The sequence below is a fragment of the Chamaea fasciata genome, unplaced genomic scaffold (assembly GCF_029207755.1).
Source record: "Chamaea fasciata isolate MVZ Bird 193981 ecotype frontalis unplaced genomic scaffold, bChaFas1.0.hap1 SCAF_6, whole genome shotgun sequence".
NCBI classification, from domain to species: Eukaryota; Metazoa; Chordata; class Aves; order Passeriformes; family Sylviidae; genus Chamaea; species Chamaea fasciata.
In genome coordinates this window covers 43,206,432-43,230,943 of record NW_027094091.1, presented here as the reverse complement: position 1 = coordinate 43,230,943, position 24,512 = coordinate 43,206,432, and the positions used below count along the sequence as shown (strand labels likewise).

Here is a 24,512-nt window from a genome sequence, read left to right as displayed (position 1 = left end):
TTATTGGCACAGAAGCAGAAAATTGCTTGTATCTTACTCAGCTAGGACTTCAGTCTAGTAAGCAATTGCTGTAATGAGAAACTAAATCAGCACTACCTCTTTCCACATTATAAAAAAAAAAAAAAAAAAAAAAAAAAAAAAAAAAAAAAAAGGCACAACTTTCTGCAGTGAAAGGAAAAGAGAAAATCAATTAAAATCTACTTACTAAATAGAATTTTGTAGTCCAAACTATGACCCAAACTGTCAGGATCAATGTTTTCCGTTAAACTACCTTCCTTCCCAGACACTAAGATTCTTGATTTTACTCTCTATACAGAATTACTTACTTCAAAAATTATATATTAGAACTGTCCTTTAATTGTTGCAATATTCGTAAAAATCATACTGAGAAGTGGTAAGACACTCTACATAAAGGAAAAAAACCCCTAGAACTTATCATAAATTCCTTTGACTGTGACACGTTAACATAACAGTCAAATTTAATTCCTAAGTATTTCAAGAACTTTGCATGAGAAACCTGAACTAGATAGCAAAGTTCTTAGATAAGCCACAAACTCTATTAGTAATAACCACAATACTACAAAGATAGCCCACATATATATTAGCAAACCTGAAGATCCACTTACAGAGTAGGAAAAATTAGAGCAGCAATTATGTAACACATTAGTTTTGTGTAAAGTGAAAGTGTAGGAAAATTCTACTTAGAAAATGCAAAAGCATAGCTAAACCTCTACAAACCTTGAGCAGCAAATGAAATCATAAATTAACACAGCCAAGTAAAAGCACAGGAAGTAAAAAGTAGATTTCAAACAAAACACTGATATTTGTAGAAAAGCATGCTGCAGGTTAGTAAAGTTGGAAAAGTAATTTGCTATCTACAGAGAAGCAAAAGAATCTGCATTCCTTCCATGGATGCTTTAATATTTAACAAACTACATCTAATGACAGTTGCGTAACCTTTTCAAATGATCCTGCATGCCTGGAATGACTAGCACTAACTATGGGGAATACAAATGAGAAAGAAATCAAAGGTTAGAAGTGTTGATTTATATTAATCTCCAAGTATGAATATTTGTAAAGTTTTTACTGCCTAATACAAAAAAAATGAGGCTCTGTATCAGAAAAGTAAAAAGAAAATTTATTTTAAAACAACAAAACTTGCTTTGCAAACAACAAAACTCGTCATGGTAATGCAAAAGTAATTCCAACTGGGAGTTATGAATCACAGAATCCTTAAAAGGGACCTCTGGAGATCATCTTGTCCAATTCTCTGCTAAAGCAGATTCACCTGGAGCAGTTTACACAGGATCATGTGCAGGCAAGTTATGAGTATTTCCATAGAAGGAGACTCTGGATAGGCTCTCTGGACATCCTGTTCTCCTCAAAGGAAGGTGCTGTCACCCTCAAAGGAAAGTTTTTCCTCATTTTCAGATGTAACTTCCTGTGTTTTCGTTTGTGCTTCTCGCCCCTTATCCTGTCACCGGGCACCGCTGAATAAGAATCTGCCCCCAGCATCTGAACACCTGCCCTTAAAGCATTTGTATGCCTTGACAGGATTCCCCTCAATTACAAAATAGAATCATAGGAAGAAGCAAGAGAAAAAAAAACCCAAAAACTGTCAATGCTTTTTTGTTGCCTTTTTTCAACAATCAGAACAATTTTTATGTGCAGCCTTTCTGACACAGCTTCAGGCAAGTTGTTACATAGTTTAAAACCCTTGAAAGCATTAACTGAAAGGCATGAAGAATCTACATACCTCTCATGTGATCCTTGCAAAAAAATAGGCAAAAAATTAATCCCTTTTTGTAGTATGAAGTTTTTTCTCTTTCTCCCATGTACTCAGAGCAGAGAACTATACATTACATTCTCATCACACGAGCCATATGAAAATAAGTGTAATACTTGTTCTTTTAAAGGAAATGTTCCTACATCATTTCCTATACTGGAAACATATTTCTTTACAAATAAAAAATACTGAGTCCTTCTGTTCCAGTTACATTTATTCCCTACACTTAAAAAACATGCTTCAGGCTTTTAGCTGCAGGAGGAAGGAAAACCTTTGCAAAGGAACACTGCACAAGTCTCCATAGGGCTGCAGCAAAGCAATAGCAGCCCCCTCTGCTGCTCAGAGAAGGAGAAAAATCATTAACACACACAAACCTCCCTCCACCTACACACACTGCAACTGTTGCCTAATTCCATGTACTGCCTGTACACACAAAAAAAATCTGCTCCCAAGGATCAGCATTTCTGTAATCATCTTTGATTCCCTCTTATTCCCCCTATCCTGCTTTTAGTCTATCAATAATTCTGACAATAACTGCAGAGCAGCAATTTCACACAGGAGTCCTTTTCACTTCACACTTGCACAAAGTACACAGTGCAATCTTAGGTTTCCTCAGTTCAAAAAATTAGTGCTGTCTTTCCACACAAAGCCAAAACCCCCTGAAAAAATAAATCCTTCTTATCTCTGTGGCTCTACACACAAGCTTAGACCAGGCACCTGCAGCAAAGAACTCTGTCGCAGCCTGCACTATTTAAGAGCTGAAAGTTCTTAAATTAAATACCCAACTGAAGAGATGGGTATTTAAGCTCCAAGAGACGGGTTTTCCTGTGGTACATCCTCTTCCAGCCCCACCCAGGTTAATCCAGTTTTTCTGTTGTGTCTTCCCTCTCTCCACTCTCCCATGTCAATAAACAATCAAGAAGAGGTGCTCCTGAACAGCTCCATTACTTACACACACTCTATCTTGTGATTTACAGCCAAATGGATAGTACGGTATAAAGTATGGTAGAGGATGCTGGAATCAAAGTACGCTGGTTTTACATGAAAATTAAACTGCTTCTCAGCCTTTACCACTGTTTTTAGTAATATATGTTACATATTAAATGTATCCATTAAAAAAAAATCTTATTACCTTTAGTAATGATGCAAATGCTAAAATATGATGACTTGTGAAAGGGTATCGAAGAGGGTTTTGTGGTTGCAGATGCAACTATACAATAATTTTTCATCCTCATTTTAGCTAATCTGTTTTCTGTTTCCCTGGAAGCTCTGATAATCAACAAAACAATCACAATCCACAATTCTGCAACAAGCAAACCTGCATCTGAAGAGGAGACTAATTAATGAAGTTATTGGAGGGTTCTGCACGCACGAATGCCTGACCCCTTATGGGAAGTCACCATCACAATCCAAATAGTTAACACAGAAGTAACATTTCACATTCATATAACCTAATTTGCAAGTTTTATGACAGCCTTATTAGAAGAAAAGGAAATAAATGTTCAAGTAAGTGGAGGTCATTTCAAAGATTCCTGTTGAACAGTGCCTGTTATCCAGAAGGATAAAGCATCTCACGTAAACGGGCTCAAACACTCCTTCAGAAATCCCTCCAGACAAACTGAGCAGACAAAAGTGTTGCCTGAAACCCCAAGCAAGAAAAATGACTATGCACCAGCTAACAATCTTCCTGCTCCACCTGCTCACTTAGATTTTAAAATTCAGGTCCTTACATAATACATTTCACTCCTGTTAGCCTGATATCAAGTAGCTATTTTGCCTACACTATAGAAATCTGTGCCAATATATGCTGGAAATAATGCAGCTAATGCTTTTCATGAATTCATGTGTTTAATTTTTTTAAGTGGTTATTTCCCAACTGAGGTGGCTTCAACATTATTAAAATATTACAATATTGAAAGTATAATCTAATGTTGAATTTTAGATAAATAAAAACTAATTGAACAAAGTTAAATTCGTAGGGGCTTGCACACAAGTGATCATGGCATCTTCTCCACAAAATCAATTCCCTGTCAAACCCAAACCAGAGATGATTTAACCTGTAAATAAATTACTGTAGCTGTTTAGAAACAATTTCTAAGATAATCAAGAAGCCAATGCTCCTCTAAATACGAAAAACTTGCAGCAGTTCAAGATAAACAACTCATCTTAATGGGAACAAAAAACATCAATTAAAAACAAAATATTAAAGAATATTAAATTCATTAATATTTAAAAACTATGAAACTGGGAGTTACAGGAACAGATACAAACAAAGACAAAAAAACTGGAACAAGTTAAAGATTTTATGTATTATGATCAAAGTATTTTTAAGAATTAGAAAATATTTCAAAAATACCAAATAAACTGAATGATTTACAGGGAAAAAACTTGGAAAAGCAAACAGAGTACAACTTAGATAACTATGGTGAAACCCAGTTGTCAGTTTAATGCACTGGTTGACATAAAATAGGATTATAGCATTGATGACATTTTCTTCCACAAAATCAGGTTGGTATCACCTCTGTCATAAAAAACAATTTTGATAAACAAAAAATATTGCTGGCACAATATGTCTGCTAGTACTACAATTTCAAGAGTATGAGCACAGGTAGACAAACGATTTAAATCTCAGGTAAGTAAGAAGGATAATTTCCATGACCTATTTCACAGTGATGGCAACTGCCAGTAATACATTCTTGTCCTTGCACTGCAGCAGAATCCCACATGTAGAGAGATAAAAGCATTTAAGTGTAGTTTCTATGAAATACGGGATGTAAGAGTATTTGTTTGCTTATGTTGTGGTTAATTGTTATCCAACAGAACTCAATTAATACAAAGCTGTCACAGAGCACTGGAAATGGATGCCACACATACAATGCAGTCAGTGAAGAATCAGCATCAAGAACATGTTTTTGTCAGACTGCTATATATATTTACTTGACCCTCTTGTGCTATTTAGTATTTTTAAAACAGATATGACAACATTTGACAAGACACAGATGAACTGAGTAAAAATTAACAAACAGTAAAGGAACTGACATGTGAGAAAACTCCGGTCACTTTAATACAACTGAGCATCAGTTCTGTAGGTACAAAGGACACAGGCCAACCTTAAAGAACAGAAAGCTCTCTGAAAAAGGCTTGCATCATATTAGACAAATCAGTCAAACATGAAATCCCAATGCATGGAGTTCTTTGACATACAAATAGGTAAATACATTGTATAAACAAATTTTGACTGTCCTTGGCACAGCTGCTACTGTATTTTAATCACAGTTCTGATATCATAGAATTATTTAGGTTGGAAAAGGTCTCATAAGACCATCAAGTCCAACCATTAATCTAACACTACTACAAGTCTAACACCAAACCATGTCCCAAAAATGCTACATCTACATGTCTTTTCAATAACTCCAAGGCTGGTAACTCAACCACCTTCCTGAGGAGCCTGTTTCAGTGTTTGACAACCCCTTCCTGGAAGGAGCTCATCCTAATATCCAATCCAAATCTCTCCACGTGCAACTTCAGGCCAGTTCCTCTTGTCCTATCTTGTTCCTCTTGTCACCTGGGAGAAGAGGCCAACCCTCACCTGGCTATAGCTGCCTTTCAGGTATTTGTAGGCAGTAATAAAATCTCTCCTGAGCCTCCTCTGGGCTAAACAGTACCAGCTGCCTCAGCTGCTCCTCACAGGACTTGTGCTCCAGAGCCTCCACCAACCCCACTGCCCTTCTCTGGACTCTCTACAGCACCTCAATGTCCTTCTTGTAGTGAGGCCCAGAACTGAACACATGATTTGAGCTGTGGCCTCACCAGTGCCCAGTACAGCAGGATGAACACTGCCCTGGTCCTGCTGGCCACACCATTGCTGATACAGGTCAGGATGCCACTGGCTTTCTTGGACACCCGGGCACATGATGGCTCATGTTCAGTTCCTCTCCAGCAGCATCCCCAGCTCTTTTCCAGCCACTCTGCCCAGGCCTGTAGCACTGTATGTGGCTGATACGAGCCAAGTGCAGGATCTGGCTTTTGGCCTTGTTGAGCCTCATACAATTGGCCTTGACCCATACTCCAGCCTGTCCAGACCCCTCTGCGGAGCCTTCCAGCCCTCCAGCACATCAACACACCCACCCACCTTGGTGTAACCTTCAAACCAACCCGATCCCCTCATCCAGACTGCTGATCAGGACAAAGACATCTGCAATTCAAGACAAAAGTTCCAACACCAGAGTGCTCAGAGAAGTATCAAAACAAGAAAAAAAAAACAGAAAAATACACCAAATGGACACATTGTCCTTATTATTTACATTTAAGAGATCTTTCAGGGATTGCTTAACTTGATTGCTTAACATACAGGGAAAAAGAAAACACATTTTTTAAACAGCTCTTCAATACAACATGAAAATAAAACAAAACATATTACGCAGGCAATCTTAAAAGGCAACCACAAGGATCCTTTTGGATTTCTGTGTGGTGTTGGTGAGTGCAATGAAGTCTCTCCTGAACCACTAGCCTTCTCATTTCAAGTGCCCATGCCCTTTACTCACATTTTCACATTATAGCAGCAATTACATCAGTTATTTGCACAGAGAGGTAGTATGAGGTAAATATTTCTATATATATTTTTTATCTATTGTCTAAACATTATATTAACATGAGTATCTATTAAAAAAAATTATAGAAATACAATGGGGTTTATGCCTCTGATGATGTTTATTAGGTAGGACACGGCATGCTTGCTGCTGCTAAGGCAATTGGCAGCAAACCCAAGCAGGGTACACCATGGCGTTATGGGGGAAATATGACATTTCCTTCCTTAGCCACATAGGATTCTGCAGGTCAACAAACAAACAAAAAAAGTCAGATTAGAGAAAGACTTTATTCAGTAGTTTATGAGGAAAGGAAGAAAAAGTAGAAGGACAAAGAACAGAGATATTGAAAAATTAAGATGAGGTGCACAACACCTGCAGCAGTAGCAGTTGCTATTTTGCTCAGTCTCACTATTATCTCTTGATATTTGGAAGTGGTGAAAGTGTGCTGTCCATATGGTACAAGCAGAACAAACTGTGTTGCATCAGGAATGCTTCTGAGGAGCCAAGTTTACATCTGACACACAAACATCAAGTAGGGCACTCAGCCATCACTGCCTATAATGGTGGCACAAAGCAAGTTTCAGAGTACAGCACAGAGCAAGGTGATTCAGCCAGAGTTATGAGAACTGTAATCGACTACAAACACTGAGAAGCATGTCTGAAAAGCTAAAAATAGGTCCACCAGGTTCAAGTCTCCTAGGATGACTCTATCCTCAACAGGTAGCAGAAATGACTTGTAAATATAGCTGACAAGTCTGCTAACACTTCCTTTTCTTCTCAAAAGCAGCATATTAATTAGTCATGCTTATTTTTACTCTGGCAATTCATTCATGCTCTCACAGATGTATTTCCACAACACTTCGTAACACAGAATGTGTTCCCCTGGTTAAATACTGGTTCATTAATGAATTGGTAACAATAATGTTGCATGTTGTCAGTTCGAAGGTGTAACTATGGTGCTGAGCAGTGCCTGCTCAAGCAGCTTTCTAACCTGTGCTGATACTTCAGGTACACAGTTGAAACTTCATAAAACAGAGCTCCACCATGAAAAAAATCCCAAATATGGTTTGCTACCTGGCTGCCCAACAATTCTTGCAGAAGCACAGCCTGGGGACAGAGCACAGATAAAAATGGCCAGCTCTGCATCAAATATGCAGAGCAACTATGAGACCACACAGAAATTTTGCATCTGTACGAAGATCTTTCAGACATCTTCCTTCAGGCTAAACCAGCTTATTTCAGTTCATGTCAAATATGCCTCAATTAAAAAAAGGAAAAAGCTACATTCATTACTGAAGTCAATAAAAAAAGCTTCAGAACTGGCCACCACTGAAAATTATGCTCTGCTTTGTACTGTTTAAGTACCGTTACTTACAAAGCAGTTCAACAAGATTCCAATTTAGAGAGTTTTTAAAAACATAGTTTTGAGTATAAGAATTTCCTTTCCAGACATTAAATACTGTCCATACTGGATGCAAGTTGTTACATGACACTCAGTAAAACATACTAAATACTAAATATACTAAAGGAAAAACCATGTGTTGAAAAAAACCCAAGGATTTCAATTATGTGAAATATGACAGTATTTCACTCCAAATTAGAAAGCATATACTTTAGTACCCTGAAGAGTAGAATTATAAATATAAAATTATATTAAAAACTCATGAGAAAACATTACCACTTTTCAAAAATCAAAAATGTTAGCTGAAATACTTTGAACATGGAAGTGAATTGCATACTATTTTTATTAACACAAACATCATTGTAGATTCCAGAAGAAAATGTTCACCCTGTTTACCTCCAGGTGCATCTTCAAGACTGATTATCCACCTCTGCACATTTATGGTCACACTCAACCTGTTAACTTATGTTAACCGACTTTTTTGTGGTTTTGTTTTATTTTACATCAGGTTTTAATTTTTTTTTTAAGTAAAATCTAAAAGTTCTATTCTATTCTAAGTGTTCTATTAACAACTAATGAGTAAGAAATTAGTTCATAGACCTAGGAAAAACATTCTTTCAAAAGAACACTGGCCTGCTCCTCTTTTTCACTAGTCAATATCACTGCTTTCATTATTTTGCTGCTCCTAAATTAACGGAATTCCTCCTTCCCAAAGAACTTGGAAAATATAGTGAAGTACAAATGTACACTGCAGCCAAAACCCAAATAACTTCTTTTAAATCTAAAATGCTAGCTGATAAAAGTAGCAATAGAAGTATTTTATTAGAAGATTAATTTCCAGATTCTTATTGCAAATCTGAAGTTTTCAACAACCAGCATACGGGTTCAAGGTCCTCACAAGCAGGATACCACAAGACATTTTGTAATGACTTCCTAACTGAATGACTGGCTATCATCCTTTCTATAACCTGTATTTTGTCACGGATCTCAGCAGGCCAGCAGGAAGAAACTTCATGTTTCTATAACATTCCACCCTACTTTTTCATTACAATGTTTTCACCTAAATGAACCAGATCTTGTCTGAGAACACAACACATGTATGATTGCTTACCTTCCCTTCCAGTCCACTTGGAGAAGAAAAATATCATAAATAATGCTGGGAGGGTCTTATGTAAAAATATAAAGAAACATCTTGGTATTTTGATCACAGTCATCAGAATGGAATTTCTTAAAATACATAGGGGTATTTGCTCATGTCAAATGCATGCAAATATTTTAATTATTAACAGTCAAAACATCATAGTTTTTGTGGACTACATAAATTCTTCACTGTAAACTCTTTGGGGAAAAAAAATCTTTGCTTCATTGTAAAACTTTAGTTTATGCTAAATATGCAATTTTTATCCAAAATCCAAAGTTAATGAGGACTAAGAGCACAAAAAATATAGCTTCTCACCTTTGTCTTCATGTAGAATGGCGATGACTGGTGAATGGGCAAGTCCATGAGGCTATTGGAATTTGTGACACTATTACTGTTAGCATGTTCATCTTCTCTACTGCTGTCATCAGACTGATCAAAATCATCACTGTCCTGGTCCATTTCCTCCTCCTCTTCCACCTCCTCCTCTTGATCACCAGCATGTTCATCGTCATCTTCCTCTTGGTTACAAGTGGAATCTTCATCCACTGTGATAAGTCTATTATTATTTTCTTCTAACTGCTCCTGCTGAGACTCATGCCTGTCATCAAACCCAGGTTCTTCTCCTCCTATCTCCCCATTCCTCCCAATGTGCTGCTCCTCTTGTTGTCGTCTTTGCTGCTGCTCCTCCTCTTCTACAACTCGATTCATCTGCTCCTCATCTACTTGGCTTGAGGAAGCATTACCTCGAAGAGATCCACCAGTTCGTCGCCTCTTGCTGCCCACAGAGAGCAGTTCCTGATTCATTTCCAAAAGCCAGCTTGCTACTTCTTGGACCTTGGCTAGGCTATCTGAAGATGCAAATGCTTTCACATTCTAAGGAGATAAAGAGAAAGTGGAAAATTACAAAAGTTACCTTCTTCTTATTAGACAATGCAGTAAAAACCTATTTCATTGTATTATTCCTGGCAACTAAAAACTTCCAGGAAACAAGGAATAACTTCTACTTAACACACAACTTGAAAAACCCAAAAAACCTGCAGGCAACTCTCTAGCAAGAGAATTACTTGTTCTGTCAGTCTGATCATAGTCTCTTTAAGCACCAGATTCTGCAAAATTCAGAACTAGTTGTGTTTCTAGAGAATCCACAAGAATCATTAATATTCATGCTAACAAAAGACAGAAGTATGAGCTATTACTTGCAAAAACCTGCACACAGACCATTTCAAATGGCATTTATTTTCCCTCTCATTTAATTATAGAATGAGTATATTATTCAAAAAACAAACTGCTTTTGGTCTTATGCATTAAGAGCAGCATATCTTCAGATATAATTGAAAGCTTCATTACTGGTTATTCTAATTTCCTTTTAGATTTAGAAGAGAACACCCATTAAAGAATACAGCCTTATCACTGCAAAGTCTTAAGTCAGCCAGAGAGATACCCAGTGGTCAAAAGCAGACATCACTAGGCAACCTCTGGCCCACAAAGGGCACATACCTCACCTGGAAAAAAATGACTGTTAGAAGTAAAGTTCTCTAAAGTCCAAGAAGCTACAATAATTGTTAAATGAGTCTCTGAGATGTTAAAAAAGGTCAAAACTAGGTGCATTTTAATAGAAACTGAAAAATACTAATGCAATTTCCAAGTTATTCATGCATTCAGCTACCCATGTGCTTCCAAGCAATATATAAGAACAGGAGGCTATAATATACTAATTCATTATTAAATTTGGTATCAGATTTCCAGCTATATAGCCTTTGAGGCTGGCACATCCAAACTCTGGTTTCCCTAGATTCAAGCAATGTGTTGAGTAGATGAAGTCAGACACAACTCAACAAGTAATCAGACTCACAGGCTATGAAAGCAGTACATGAAAATGTGAGCAGAGAGAAATTAGCTTTGTCATTGTGTATAGAGCCACTGTCCTTGGGAGCCCACAGCCCACTCCACAGACTCGGCAGCACACACTGTGAGAGAGAGATTCAGAAAGCACACCACCACAAATACTGGATGGGAGCACAACTTCTGAGTCTCCTTGGAGTAGGAACAGTAAAGGATGCTTCCATGAGTACTTCAGCACAGGATGATACCCCCCACCACCATCACCCTCTCCTTTTTCTTAAGTCACCGATCTCTCACAGTTTAATATTTTTTAACAAAAAACCTAGGGCCTTGTATGATGGACAGGGAACAGATAAAACCCAACTTTGCTCCATGACATTTGCAAAAACATTCACCTTATTGGTTAGCAGGGAACAAAGTACCAGAAACCACAGCTCTACTGTAATTTTCAGTGTGTTGTACCATAAAAGGCACAGAAACACATTTACAGGTGTTTTCCCACTCTTTCTCTCAGGAGGATTCATAGCTGGGACTCTGCACTTCTCTGCACCTTTCTTCCTCAGGGAAACATTACTTACATCCCAAAGACAGTGTTCTCAAATTTCCATGTTATCTACCCAGGTGACGACTCCTCCAAATAAAATATGTAAAGATCAGACACTGAAATATGTGCTCAAATAAAGCATCCCTTAAGTTCTAATCAGTGAATGAGAAGCTAACACTAAAAGACAATTAAGCTCCACACATTCAATGGAAGGAAGCAGACACTGTGCTGACTCTTGATTTTTCCATGGAATAAAAGCTTTAGGACACTTGGGTGCATGTGACCCAAACCAGAAGCTAATGTCTACATTTTTATATTCAAGTGGTAGCATTCAAATGTGTTTATTTTTCTGTGTACAGTAAGGAGCACTTAGGAAAGATGTCACGAAGAGTGCTCTCTAAGAGAAATGTTTCCATTTAACATCTTTCCCCAAAGCTCAGAAACACGTGGGAGTGATGTTTGATAACATTTCATCAGAAGTCAAATTTAGTTGCATATATCATCTGATGGTAACACAACTTACGTATCAGGCTTGCTCCATAGTTTGGGCATTATGAACAAAACGATACTACACCTTATTTTCTAAACTTGGATATTTGAAGCACTAAATAACGTAAAAATCAGTAGTTTAAATAAAAGAAACAAACAAAGAAAACCGAACAAGAGGTTTACATCTTTTCAATCTAGAAATTCTAGTTTCTACCACAAATGTTTCTCTAAGTAGCCATGAGTGTAGCTTAAAAGTTTAATTGCATTTTTTTCAGTATCAGCAGCATTATATATGCAATTAGTGGTTTAGTATTTACTTGATAAAACTGCAAATGCTGCATTTGTTTCAATAATTTAATACATACTTCCAATTGGTATCTGTAAACAACCAACATAAAAGGTCAGCTTTGAAACATTAAAGTAATCAAATGCAAGAATATGTTAAATGTTTAAGTGACAAAAATCACTCTTGTTACTGTTATACCCAAATGAAATTCCAGCCAATTAAAAATGTACACTAGTACTAGTAAATATTTTTAATTATTCCTACATTTTTGAGTGATCATCAGTTCATGAAATTAGTTTTAGTCATTAGTGGTCTCCATTTTACTCTGCATTTGCATGAATAAACACAACTTGTTTTTTCAAGAAGCCTGTAAAATACATTAACAAAATTTAATTACAAGCAGTGCGACACCAGAAATCATCAGTATGCAGAGAGGTGATGCATTTGCTAAAGAACAGATGGATGTACATTATCTGAGAGATACGAAACATTAAAGCTGCCTTCTGTCATCTAAGTGCTTTCAGAATTAACTACTGTCAGCTAATACACAAGATACAATAATTTCCATATATAAGGTAGATAAGGAATAAGAAAGGATTATTATTTTGCAGGAAGAAGTGTATTTACAAGTCAGCTTCCAGAGAACTGAAATGATGTGTTTTCAGCTAGTACAGAGTCTCTTTCATTCATACGGTCAGAGACCAAAATGACTTAAATCAACTAAAAACCAGAAGAACCACTAAGGAAAGCTGTTATTTTTCCTACCTGTCTCAGACCACAAAGGTATTTTTTCAGACATACACCAAAACATAGCAATGCAAGTGGCAAGACTTGGCATAAATATGCAAAACTCACTAAACTTGGTCAATGAATCTAACCTGGCAACTCCCAGCTAAGTTTCTTAACACTTGAGGTGTATGGGAAAACTAAATGCAAGAAATCCCTAAGGAAAATGGAAGTCTCCAGACTGATCCAACACTAAACTCAGTGCTGATGAAAGCATCCCACACCTCTATTGAAGACTCCACGCAGCCCCCACCTTTATTGAATATAAAATGCTGTTTAAGCATAATTCTTCAGCTTTATCAATTATATTTTCACAGAAGATAGATTATAAAAAATAAATATGAACAACAGTTGCTCAAAACTCATCACTTGAAACTGCAAAGAAAAAAGGAAATGAGGTGGATATAGAGAGGTGGAGGCTGGGGAGTGGTGGGGTTTGTTTCTTAACAAAATATAACAGACTGTGAAAAGGTTTTAAATAATTAACTTGGAAATTAATGTATTAGACAGACTTGGATACTAACCTAAGTATAATGACAGCATTTAATGAAAAGACAGTATAGCTACAGACACAACACGGTTTATGGCCGGTGGATGCTCCTAGAACAAAGCTTTTGAGATTACAGATTTAGTGGACAAAGACAACTGAATTAACACAAAAACTTCTGTAGATATTTGACTAAATCTTAACACTGCAATATAGTTGAGTTTTTATTGTGTTATTTAAGCGTGCAATACTGATTGAGGTAAATACAAAGCACAATAGGGACAATCCCACCCAAGCAAAGCATCTCCTAAGATTTCAACATCCAAATCTATGTTCTGAAAAAAAAGTATAAGACGCTTACAAGCACACTGTGCCCAAGAACAACACTGGAGCATTGGTCCTCACAAGCAAGCAGTGCAGTGCTGTAGGGGCAGAAGTGCAAAGCTGAGACAGAGCACCCACAGGATACCAGCTCTGGGGAGAGGAAGGGATTTATTCCCGGACTGCCCAGACTCCCTCCAGCCTAAAATGACGCTCACAGTTGGAGCACATCTCCTGCTTTAGTTTCACCCAGAAGGTGGTCTGGGACAGCTGCGCTTCAACTCATTCTATTGGGGAGCAGGTGTGGACAATCAGGAATTAGGCTTTAAGAGGTGCGCTTGATCCAAGCCTGAACTACCAAAGTGCAAATCCACCTAACAAGTCAGCCCATCTAAGACCTGCTAAGCCCATTTGAAAAACATGCATGCAAAGGGGATTTACATGCAGTTTCAAGCAGGTATAAATAAATAACAGAGTTAACATTGAGACTGTGAACCATATTTTACCAAAGAAAATTATGTTTTTGAATAATGGCCATGGTAGATAATATTGCAAAACACTATGAGAAAGACACATACGTGATGTGCTAAAGAAAACAGTTAATATATTGGTCTGATTACTGGCTACACAGTTTGCATATGGGAAGGATTTTGAACAATAGCTAAGTAACAAACCAAAGCAGCCAACATACAATAACTGAAATACAAAAATCAAATAAAGAATCTACCACCTTCTTTTATAGCTTATGGTAGTGGAAAATTATTCTCATGCAAGGACTTAATGAAGTAAAGATACTTCAGATTAAAGCCACAAATTTAAGTAAAGTTACAAGTTTAAACGAAGCAAGCAGGATCAAAGTAATGGAGTCACAAAGATGAAGAAAATAAAAAACCTCCTGTATTTCATCAGCACATATTGTTGATTAGAACAAGACTGAAATAGATATTTTAAAACTTTCAGTAGCTTTTCTTCAAAATAAAATACATCATTAACAATGTAATGTTAATGTCTCATTCTACAAGAACCCATGTTTTTTCTAAGAATGATAAACTACTTCTTCTAAACATATACACACCCCAAATCTCTGTCAACTCCATTATTTACAGGTTCAAGTTCCAGAACAAAACAGCAGATAAAAAGATGCCCTGCTTTACTATTAACCTCCCAGCAAAGCTCTGACAACACTTAACAGAACAGCACACGTGATGTTTTGGTTGCATTATAAATTATCCTGCTCTTTTCTTTTTCCACAATCTCAATATACTTTAACAATCAATTAGTTTATTCAGTGCAAAGTGGTCAAAGCAACAAACATTAAATGAAAGCGCTCCTCTAATTACTTACTTATGTCAAACAAGTTTGACAGCAAACAAAAAATATATTTAGCATTAATTAAATTTTTAAAATACCACAATTACAGTTTCCTGTTTAAATTTAATTATGTCCAGCTATGTTTAATCTTCTTTTGCAGCCAGTTTTAATTATCTCCCTCTCTACTGAAATTCAGGCCCAACTTTTCATCTACCTGCTGAAGCTTTTCACCAAGTCCTGGTGTCCTGACCTCTCCTGAATGTTTCTGATTAAAGACACTTCCAGGTTTCCCACCACACATGGTCAACTGTAAGATGTCTCTGCCTCCTGTTCACCTGCTCCTATTTAACCCCACAATCCCATTCCATCAGACCTTACCCCTTCTCTCCTGATTTCACCATCCAACTTACTTTTTTCTCCCAGGACCGAACACGGCTCCCTCTCTAATCCCAGGCCTCAATTTCTCAATTGCCTTTAGCCCCCAGTGCTACTTTACAGTTTCACTTTACTTAATTCTGATTCATTCCCCACAGAAAACAAAGTGGTTTACTTAAAAGAGAGACAACATCTGATAATACATGGGGAGTGAGAGCATGACAGAGCCATGTGCCCTGCTATCAGTTTTGGGGACAAACACACAGAAACCATTAAACTTTGCTTTAATTCTGGGAATGAAAGACCTGTCACATAATCCTACCCTCTTCTGGCACATAAAGTATTTAACACGGGATAAAATATGACAAAACCCACTAGCGAAGGAGAATACAAAAACCAGTTTAGAAAATGAGAAAATGCTACAAGAATTTATATATATTTAGCAGTATTTAGGCTAAGTGGCTTGATAAAGAAGTATCAGAGGTAGAAGAGAGATGAATAGACCTTTCATAAGCAAGAACTTAGAAGAAACAGTCTGAGCTACAAGCAAGTCACATTCTTTAGATGATGATAAAGTATGTATGATCATACAACCACCTACAAGGTTCAGGCACACACAAACACAGAATCTGGATGTATTATAGCTCATATGGATTCCACAGATTTTCTTTGCAATAGCAAGAGGAGCATCAAATCTTAATGCTTTAAACCGAGGGCCTTTTCTTTCCTCTCCATGCATTCTCAAAACAAGGGCTGCTCTGGCTAAAAAGGGATAATCTAAGTTGAAGTCATAGCAGTTCTTAATGCTCTAGCAAAAAGAATCAAGCTATAAAATGTATTAACAGAGACTTGATGTCCAAATTAAAGCAATCATCATATTGGAAGAGAGAAACTAGGGGATTCTTCCTTCTACAAACACTTTTTTCCGAGTAATTAATAAGCTTAATTCTTGTATATGAAGTGTTTCAAAACATGCCTGCATTTTTCTTGTTTCAAAAAGAATATCATAGCAAATAATCAGTGAATAATGTTTTAGAGAAGTTCTGCTTTCACCTCGAAATTTGACCCATGAGAAAATGAGAAGCACTGTGTAATGCTGTGGCAAGGATGAGGTGGAAATAAGAGGGAAATGTGAAAGTGACCCATGAGGAAATTGTTGAACGCCTCCAATACATAGTAATAAGAAAATCATATTTAAAACCAACAAACAAACAAACCAAAAAAACACACCAAACCACCCAATTTTAAGTCCTTTTTCTGAAAGCCATATCCCAACTGACAAGTTATTAACATACCAGTACAGTGTTATTGTACAAGTGGGGAGCTCAGGCTGCTTTATCACAAGAGTGTTCATACTTCTTAGCTCCCTGAAAGGGAAGACTAACAGCAAAAGTACAAAGAAACTCCTTAACTTTAATTTTGCACTGTTATGTTTTCATCAAGAACAGTGAATGGATAAAATGTAGAATAAACTCACTTTCATACCTTGGAAGATACCATGTGAGGCAACAATCCACAGTAGGAGGAGATCTGTACTATCATTAATCTTACTGTGTTCCTATAAACAATTATGTTATTTTTAGTATTAATATTAGTAATGACTGTTATGCAGAAGATGGCTGGTTTGTCTTTTCACTAAAAACTCTTTGAAGAAGAAGGATTAAGCTGTAAAATGTGACAAGTTAACTATCATGTGGAACTAATGAAAGGCTTCTCTACCCTTTTCCTCAGAAACGGAAAAGCAGAAAAAAAAGTCTTGCGTTATTTAAAGGGTGACAAGTTTTCCAGCAACTATTAAAAATAAAATCGGCAAATCCTCCATTTAATCCTGCATGCTGCCACTCAATATCAAGCAGTGATTATTTTTCCATTGAAAGGACCTCTGAGGTATAAAAGCAAAACACACAATTTTCAATTACATTGTTTTAACCTTTCCACTACGACAACTGTACCATTACTTGGGTTCTCATATTAAAATTTTTACCTCTCCAAATTAAAAGTTCTTACCTTGAGTAACTAATGAATACCTGCTAATTGTTTTCCCCATGAATTAGATTACTACAAGAAGCCTACACTACTACTGCTAGAGATACAGCGTAAGTATCATTGTTTGCTCAGTTTAGAACAGCAAGTTAATATTTCAGCTTAGTGTAGACTAAGCTTTCTGTGCATACCAACAAGGAAGAGTTTCTTGCCAAAAGCAAACATTAGATCACACTTGAAACAACATAAACAGAGTATCTTTAGCTACATTACTTGAGAAGCATGTGGGCTGAAGAATACTCAGTTTAGAAAACTAGGCAGGCAGTTTCTTAAACATCTTTCAAATTTAAGGATGCTGTTGTATACCTGCTTAGTGAAGACTAGAGATACACCAAGAGAATCATCCAAATGCTTCCATGATAGATACACATGTAATAATTTCTCTACAAAAAAGGATCATGATTCCTCTCACAGTGCAAAAGGAGACTAAGCACTCCTTAAAACTTAACAGGTTTGGATAATTTTGGGTTTGAATTCAACCTTCTTTTAAAAAGTCAGTAAGGAAGTTTGTGGGTCTGTGGCAGTTGTGAGGGTTTTCCAAACTGGTCTGACATCTCCACAGTACTATGCACTCTGTTCAATTTTCACAAGCCTTTCTTTCCCCAGACTAGACCATTTATATGTCCTATAAGAGGTGTCCTTGGGGTCTGTTTTACAGCATAATCAAAACCACTGCATACAAGGACCTCCCCAGCTGCCCAGACCAAAAACTGCTTAGGACAGTTTTATACTGCTCAAGGTCTTTCATCCATAGGAAAAGAGTCTCAGGAACAATGAGGACGACCCTCTGGCTTTCTAGCAGAGAGCTTTGGTTAAGCTGTGCTGGAGTGTTACTGTGTTATGGAAAAACTCATCTGAGTTAACATGCATTAAGCCACAGGTACCAACACATGGAACCAGAAATCTCAACTATGAAGTCTAGGACTACCACTCAGTGACATTTACTATGATGAAACAACTTTGTTCTTCCCAACTGTCTTGGTGAACAAGGATTTTATCTAATAGGCAAGATGCAAGACCTAATCACTAAATGCTGAAATGAGAAAAATACAAATGGAATTAATTACGAGGATAATTATTCACTGTAATAGCTCACTAGGAAGATAGTAAATTCATCACCACTTTAAGTCTTAAATTAGAAATATACTCCATCTTAGTTTAACACATACATTCAACAACTGCAGAACAAGCAGCACAAGTGCAGCTCCCAGGGCATGGTGAGATGCCTGCCTCTCCCTGAGAACATACACAAACAAGAGCTGTTGTCACCTCCTCTCTGCTCCCACAGTGACACAGAGACAAAATGCATGACCAAACTGCTGATAAAACCCTGCCTAGTTTCAGTGTAGACTTATTTCACAACTACTAGGCTTAACACAAAGGCATGGTCAAAACAGCCTAAACAGAAATTTTTCTTCAGCATCCATAACATTGATGGGCCCTGGGGCTGGGATGCATTTCCAGTGAGAAAAACCTTAGCAGTACAGTATGCTGAACCACTTTACATATCCATTCACACAGACTGCTACCTTGCCTGGTGCTGCTTCTCAAAGTTGCATTGTAAGAGCAATACATGAATAACTTCCAAGCAGAACTGCTCATTATTAATGCAAACTATTCTGAAGGCAAAATCAAAACAGCATTTGGCATCAAGACCACTGCCATTAAGATGTTTGCCTGCAAACCTCAAAATGATTTCTGAAGTACCCAACTGACATCTCTGTCTCAGTTTCTTTCCTGTCCACTAATCACAAAAGTAATTTTGGGTACATTTCCTGAAATTATAGGTTTTTCTAACAGTGAGTTGCAATTTCACTAGATGGCTGGCGTCAGCTTCTGGCAAAATGGTAAAATGATTTCTTGGGCTAAAACTACAACTCCAATATTGCTGAAATGCAGCACAAACAAGCAGACACACAGAAGAGCAGAGACATCAAAAAAACCAAAAAAAGTGATTTAGAACACAGGGCCGAAAAGATGGACCGAAAAAGGTCGTCTTTGACTGAAGTGGGCTAACAGACCTTGAGAACAAATAGCAGCTAAATTTAGTCAAATTTAAAATTAATTTAGTTATACGAAAACAGGAGAAAGGGCAGGAAATTAACATCAACTACCAAATTGTCCCCTACCTCAGAGCTGTTTGAGCAAAGTCTTCTAGTATGGAACAACACCACAAAACAGATGGGAACATATATACCCTTTACACTGAAAAGCATTCTAGTGGTTAAAAAGATGACAGAAAAATTAAAGCTGAGGAAAATGAGAATCAAGACCTGTGATTACTATTAAAGAACATTTTTCTCTAAGTGATAAACAGTTGAAATAAATATCCTTTTTTCAAGCAGCTCTTATACTACCTCTAATAAGCAAGAATAATCAACTGCCTTTACTCCCAAGAAGCTTCAATGCACAGAACAATATTCTCGAGCCTCTTACTAATCACTAATGATGTAAAGGAGAAGTAATGCAGGTTATGCCATGAGGAGTCCAATCTCACTATTCTGTTCAGTTGCAGACTTCTGCATCAGACCAACCTCCTAGAAATTACTGTAAGGTTATTGTAAAAATGAAGAATATTCTCCTAATACTAAACAACCTTCCCTTCTTTTGAACTTTACACTTTTTTATATTGTTCTAAGCAAGATGAGAGAATTAAACACCCAAGTCTTTCCAAGTTACCAACAACAAATTTTACCTCAAGATCCACAACTGACAATGCTTATTCCAGGCTACTGCCCAAAATTTTTATTTTAATTTTCTGTTTCAGTTGCCTATTCTTTAAAAAGGTCTGAAGGGCAAAACCAACAGTATCCTGGGTGCATTAGAAAAAGCACTGCCAGCAGGGGAAGGGAGGTGGTCCTGCCCCTCTGCTCAGCCCTGGTGATGTCACCTGGAGTGCTGTGTCCAGTTCTGGGCTCCTTGGGACAAGAGAAATGGAGCTCCTGGGGTAGGTCCGGTGGAGGACAACAAAGAAGATGAAGAGACTGGAGCACGTCTCTTAGGAGAAAAGGCTGAGGGAGCTGGGCCTTCAGCCTTGAGAAGATGGAGAGGGGACCTCCTCAATGTCTGTCCGTATCTGCAGGAAGGGTGTCAAGAGGACAGAGCCAAGCTCTGCTCAGTGGTGCCAAGCAATAGGACAAGAGGCAGTGAGCAGAAACAGATGCACAGGAAATTCCACCTGAATATGAGGAAAAACTTGGTCATTGTGCAGGTGACTGCATACCAGAACGGATGGTCCAGAGAGGGTGTGGAGTCTCCCTCACTGGAGAGATTCAAGAACTGTCTGGACACAATCCTGTACCACGTGCTCTGGGATGGCCCTGCTTGAGCAGGGAGGCTGGACCAGATGACCCACTGTGGTCTGTTCCAATCTGACCCATTCTCTGATTCAGCTATCATGTAGTCCTACATGCTAGGAAGGAAAAAAAAAAAGTAATTCTGTCAGTACTGTTAAAGCAGATTAGAGTAAAAGGCTGTAACATAAGATAGACAAAGGCATTTCTTATTTAATTCACCAGTTATACACCAAATTTCTGAAATAAGAAAAGGTAGCTGGCGTCACATTGGGGTAGAAAACATGCCTCATGAAAGCAACACAAGATACAAACACTGGTGTATTTTACCATTTTGGCGGGAAAAACTACAGCTCAGCCTTATTCCTGTGAGGTTGCTCTAAAAGAACAAGGAACAATATATATTTTATGAAGAAAGCCTATCTGTCCACAGTTCCAATTCATATCTTATAAAATGTTCAGCTGTGAATGTTATACCAGATTTTTGCAGTATCCACTGAGCAATACTGCCTCTATTCTGAATGCTGTACTTCCCAAGATGAACTCCAAATTACGTACTTTCTTCCAGAGCTAGTCAATGAACACGTTAAATGCCTTTGCATCAATATCTGATAAGGAAGATCCTTTGATCTGCACTCCTCTACTTTTTATAAAAGCAAGAAATACAAAGAGAAACATACGGGCAGCATTTACCAGACTTGCTGAAATCTACTAATACTCTGGTTTGTCTGCACTTTCAGCATCTTCATCAGTAGAAAGACATAAGTAAAACAAGGTCACATACTACCAGAACAGAGCAGAACACATTTTCCAGTGCCTAATTTAAAAGAAATAAAAAATAAAAAATAAAAATCCAAACCAATTACAGTCTCCACATGGTATTAAAAAAACAGTAAATGCCTTCTCATTAACCTCACATTTCCAGAACACTGCCTAGCACACATTGGTTCCTAAGTGTTATGTTCTCTGTGTCACACAGAAGCTTTATGGCACTAGATTTAAAATCTGACCTTGCAGAACAACAAGGCACTTGCTGACAAACAGCACGAGTGAGTGCCAGGTTTGGAGGAAGATGATATCCCAGCCTGTCTAAAAGAATCTGGCCCTGGCCCAAACAGACTCTTAGCAGGCTCCACCGGAGAAATGGAAATGGTTGCAATTATTGTTATTGATTTAATGTCCTTAAAATGGCTGTCTGAGAATCTTATTTCAGTAACTGATTAAGCAGTATGATTCAGCAGCAGGGCATCTGCTAACAACCTACAGAAACATAGATTTCTTTGCTCAAACTAATTCTGGGACCAGGAAAGTAAGTTTTTGTATTTGCATGACAAGAGGTAGATAAGAATGTAACGTGGCATACAAAATTTATGTCAGGCAGGCATTCAAACTTTCTTTCAAATTCTACAAAGCCATCAACTCTAAAATCCCCTGTTTCTGCTCTACAACAGTTTCCTAGCAGGAAAGGTTATGTGACTACAAGCAGTAAAGAGAGCCATATTCAATGCAGTAAAGCACTGACCATGTATACAAATGTTACAAATAAATTATGTACCTGAAATACCAAATAAAAGAGATACTGATGCAGACAAATATAAACAATCTCAAAATTGGAAATTGGGATCATAATTTGAGTGGATGAAAAACAGGTTGTAGAGATCCTTTTCAGTGAATCATGTAATTAAAGATGCTGTTAGTGCTCTGCCACAGGACATTTTCAGTGGAGCTTCACCAAAATCAACTGTCCCCTCCCTCACCCATTCCAGAAAAAAATACTCAAATCAATTTTATCCCACCAGTTTCCTCTAACATATATGGTGCTGCTGGCACTGGATTAAGGATGACAGATATGAACTGTTAAAGGACAGCAGATCTTACACCTTTCCAGCAGAGATGGGCAATGATTAGGGACCAATTAACATCTTACACCACTTCAAAATAAACACCTACCCATAAACTGGAAGCTGTACACTTCAGTAAAAGCAAGGCATGCTCCATGCTAGCATTATGGAACCAAACTTGACTCTTGTCAGGAGTCTCACCAAGCCACCACAGCTGGCATCATTTCTCATGCCTATGTGGAAAGAGGCATGCAGAGCTAAGACAGTTTCTTAGCACAAAGCACATTGTTGGGATGATTGTTTATTTTCTAATCTAGAAAAGCTGTTAAAAAAAATTCATAACATGACTGATTTAATACAAATTTTGAGGCCATTATTCAGCTAATTCAGAATGTTGTTTTATCACTACTATGTAAGAGTGATGTGTGGAACAGTCCAGCTGCAAACAGTTGCATTTCACTCCAACTGTTTCTACTGACAGAATGCCAAATTGGATGACTTTCTGAATAATACATTAGTTGTTGATAGCAACAGCACCATCAAAACCAGGGCATTTATATTTGTTCCTACTGGAAAACCTGGCTGATAAGGTTATGTCCTATGACGTATCTTGGAGCCTGCAAAATGGACCTTACACTAACTTTCACACTGGAGCAACCCAAATACACTTTTAGTAACTGTAAGGCTCTCTCACTTAATAGCTCAATTTTTTAAAAAATCTAGTCCTCCACTGAGAAAAACAGAATATAGTACAGGCAGTGTAAAGTTCAAGTTGTCCCTCACCTCACAGCCTTCAGGTCAGTATGTATTTTAATTTTTCTTATAATCTACACATGGGCTTCCATGTTCTCAGATGCATGGATGACTAACAAATAGTAGCATTCTGTCCAAAGTTCAGAAGCCACTTTTTAGTCACCAAGACATAGCAATCAACTACTAGCTCAGTTGAAGCAACACTTAGGTAATGAAGTATAAAATGTTACAAAAAATACAGCTGAACTTTTAAAGGTATTCACATTTCCATTCCAATCATCTCAACACCTGGGAAATATCTAGCACACCAATTTTCTTTCTTTCTTCAGTAAGAATCCTGGAAACAAACTAGGCTCTAAGAAATGCTTTCATTTCCTGGTAAATTCCTGACAGATTTTTATTAAAGCCTAGCAAGAACGTATTTTCTACTTGTAATAGTACAGGGTTTGTGGACTGAAATCCATTCCAACAGAGCTCATAGTCATTCTCAATGGTATTGCAGCCAACGTGGAGTTATGGCTGCAGTGAGGTCTACAGATCTGCACGTACTACTCAAGACATTAGTGAGATCAAGTATATATTACCAAGGTATCTCATTATCATGGGTAGGCATTGACCTAAAACTCCCAAGCTCCTTTAGGCACTTCTGGTGTATTTTTTCAATATGTTAAACAACTACTCTGACACCAAAAGTACCAACTGTTTCAGGAACATGGCTGTTCTCAGAACAGCTCCTGCAGTCAGTGTTCACTTCTCTGTTGAAGAACTGACCATTTTAAAAATACTGATCAGTGTAAATTTATTGTGGTTCTTCTTGGAACTTCTGGCCCAAAGCCACTTTTCACAGACTGCCCAATTAGTCCTGCATTCCTTGATTTTTGAGTCTCGGGGGGGAGGGGGAGAAGAGAGAGCAAAGAAAGCCTGCTGCACATCTGGCTTGAAGTTGAAACTGTCACAGAGGGCAACATCTGCCTCTCCCATCTCTAGGCCTCACCAGAAAAAAAAATCTGAAATCAACAGATTTAAACCTGTTTTAAAGGACTTGTTACAATTGGAAGGAGGTGGCAACCTAAAAAAGTCTGATCCCAAGCCCATTCAGCCCCAGGTGATAAATTTACAAGACAGAAAACATTCCAGAGACTTTTTCTGATGAGTCCTAACATCTGAAAATGTTCAGCTCATAGTAGCAGGACAGCAGGCTGGGCATTACTAGGTCTTTCTGT

The 24,512-nt window shown here is 37.6% G+C and overlaps 1 protein-coding gene across 4 annotated transcripts in view; it reads right to left on the bottom strand.

The window, feature by feature from the left end:
* The window catches only part of FBXW7 (F-box and WD repeat domain containing 7), a 176,732-nt gene that overhangs the window by 91,548 nt on the left and 60,672 nt on the right, over positions 1-24,512 (bottom strand). For all 4 annotated transcript variants that reach the window (XM_066186141.1, XM_066186142.1, XM_066186144.1 and 1 more), the window contains exon 2: positions 9,234-9,791. In XM_066186141.1, coding sequence (XP_066042238.1) covers positions 9,234-9,722 — 489 coding nt within the window. In that variant the 5' untranslated portion in view covers positions 9,723-9,791. The remainder of the gene's footprint in view (positions 1-9,233; positions 9,792-24,512) is intronic.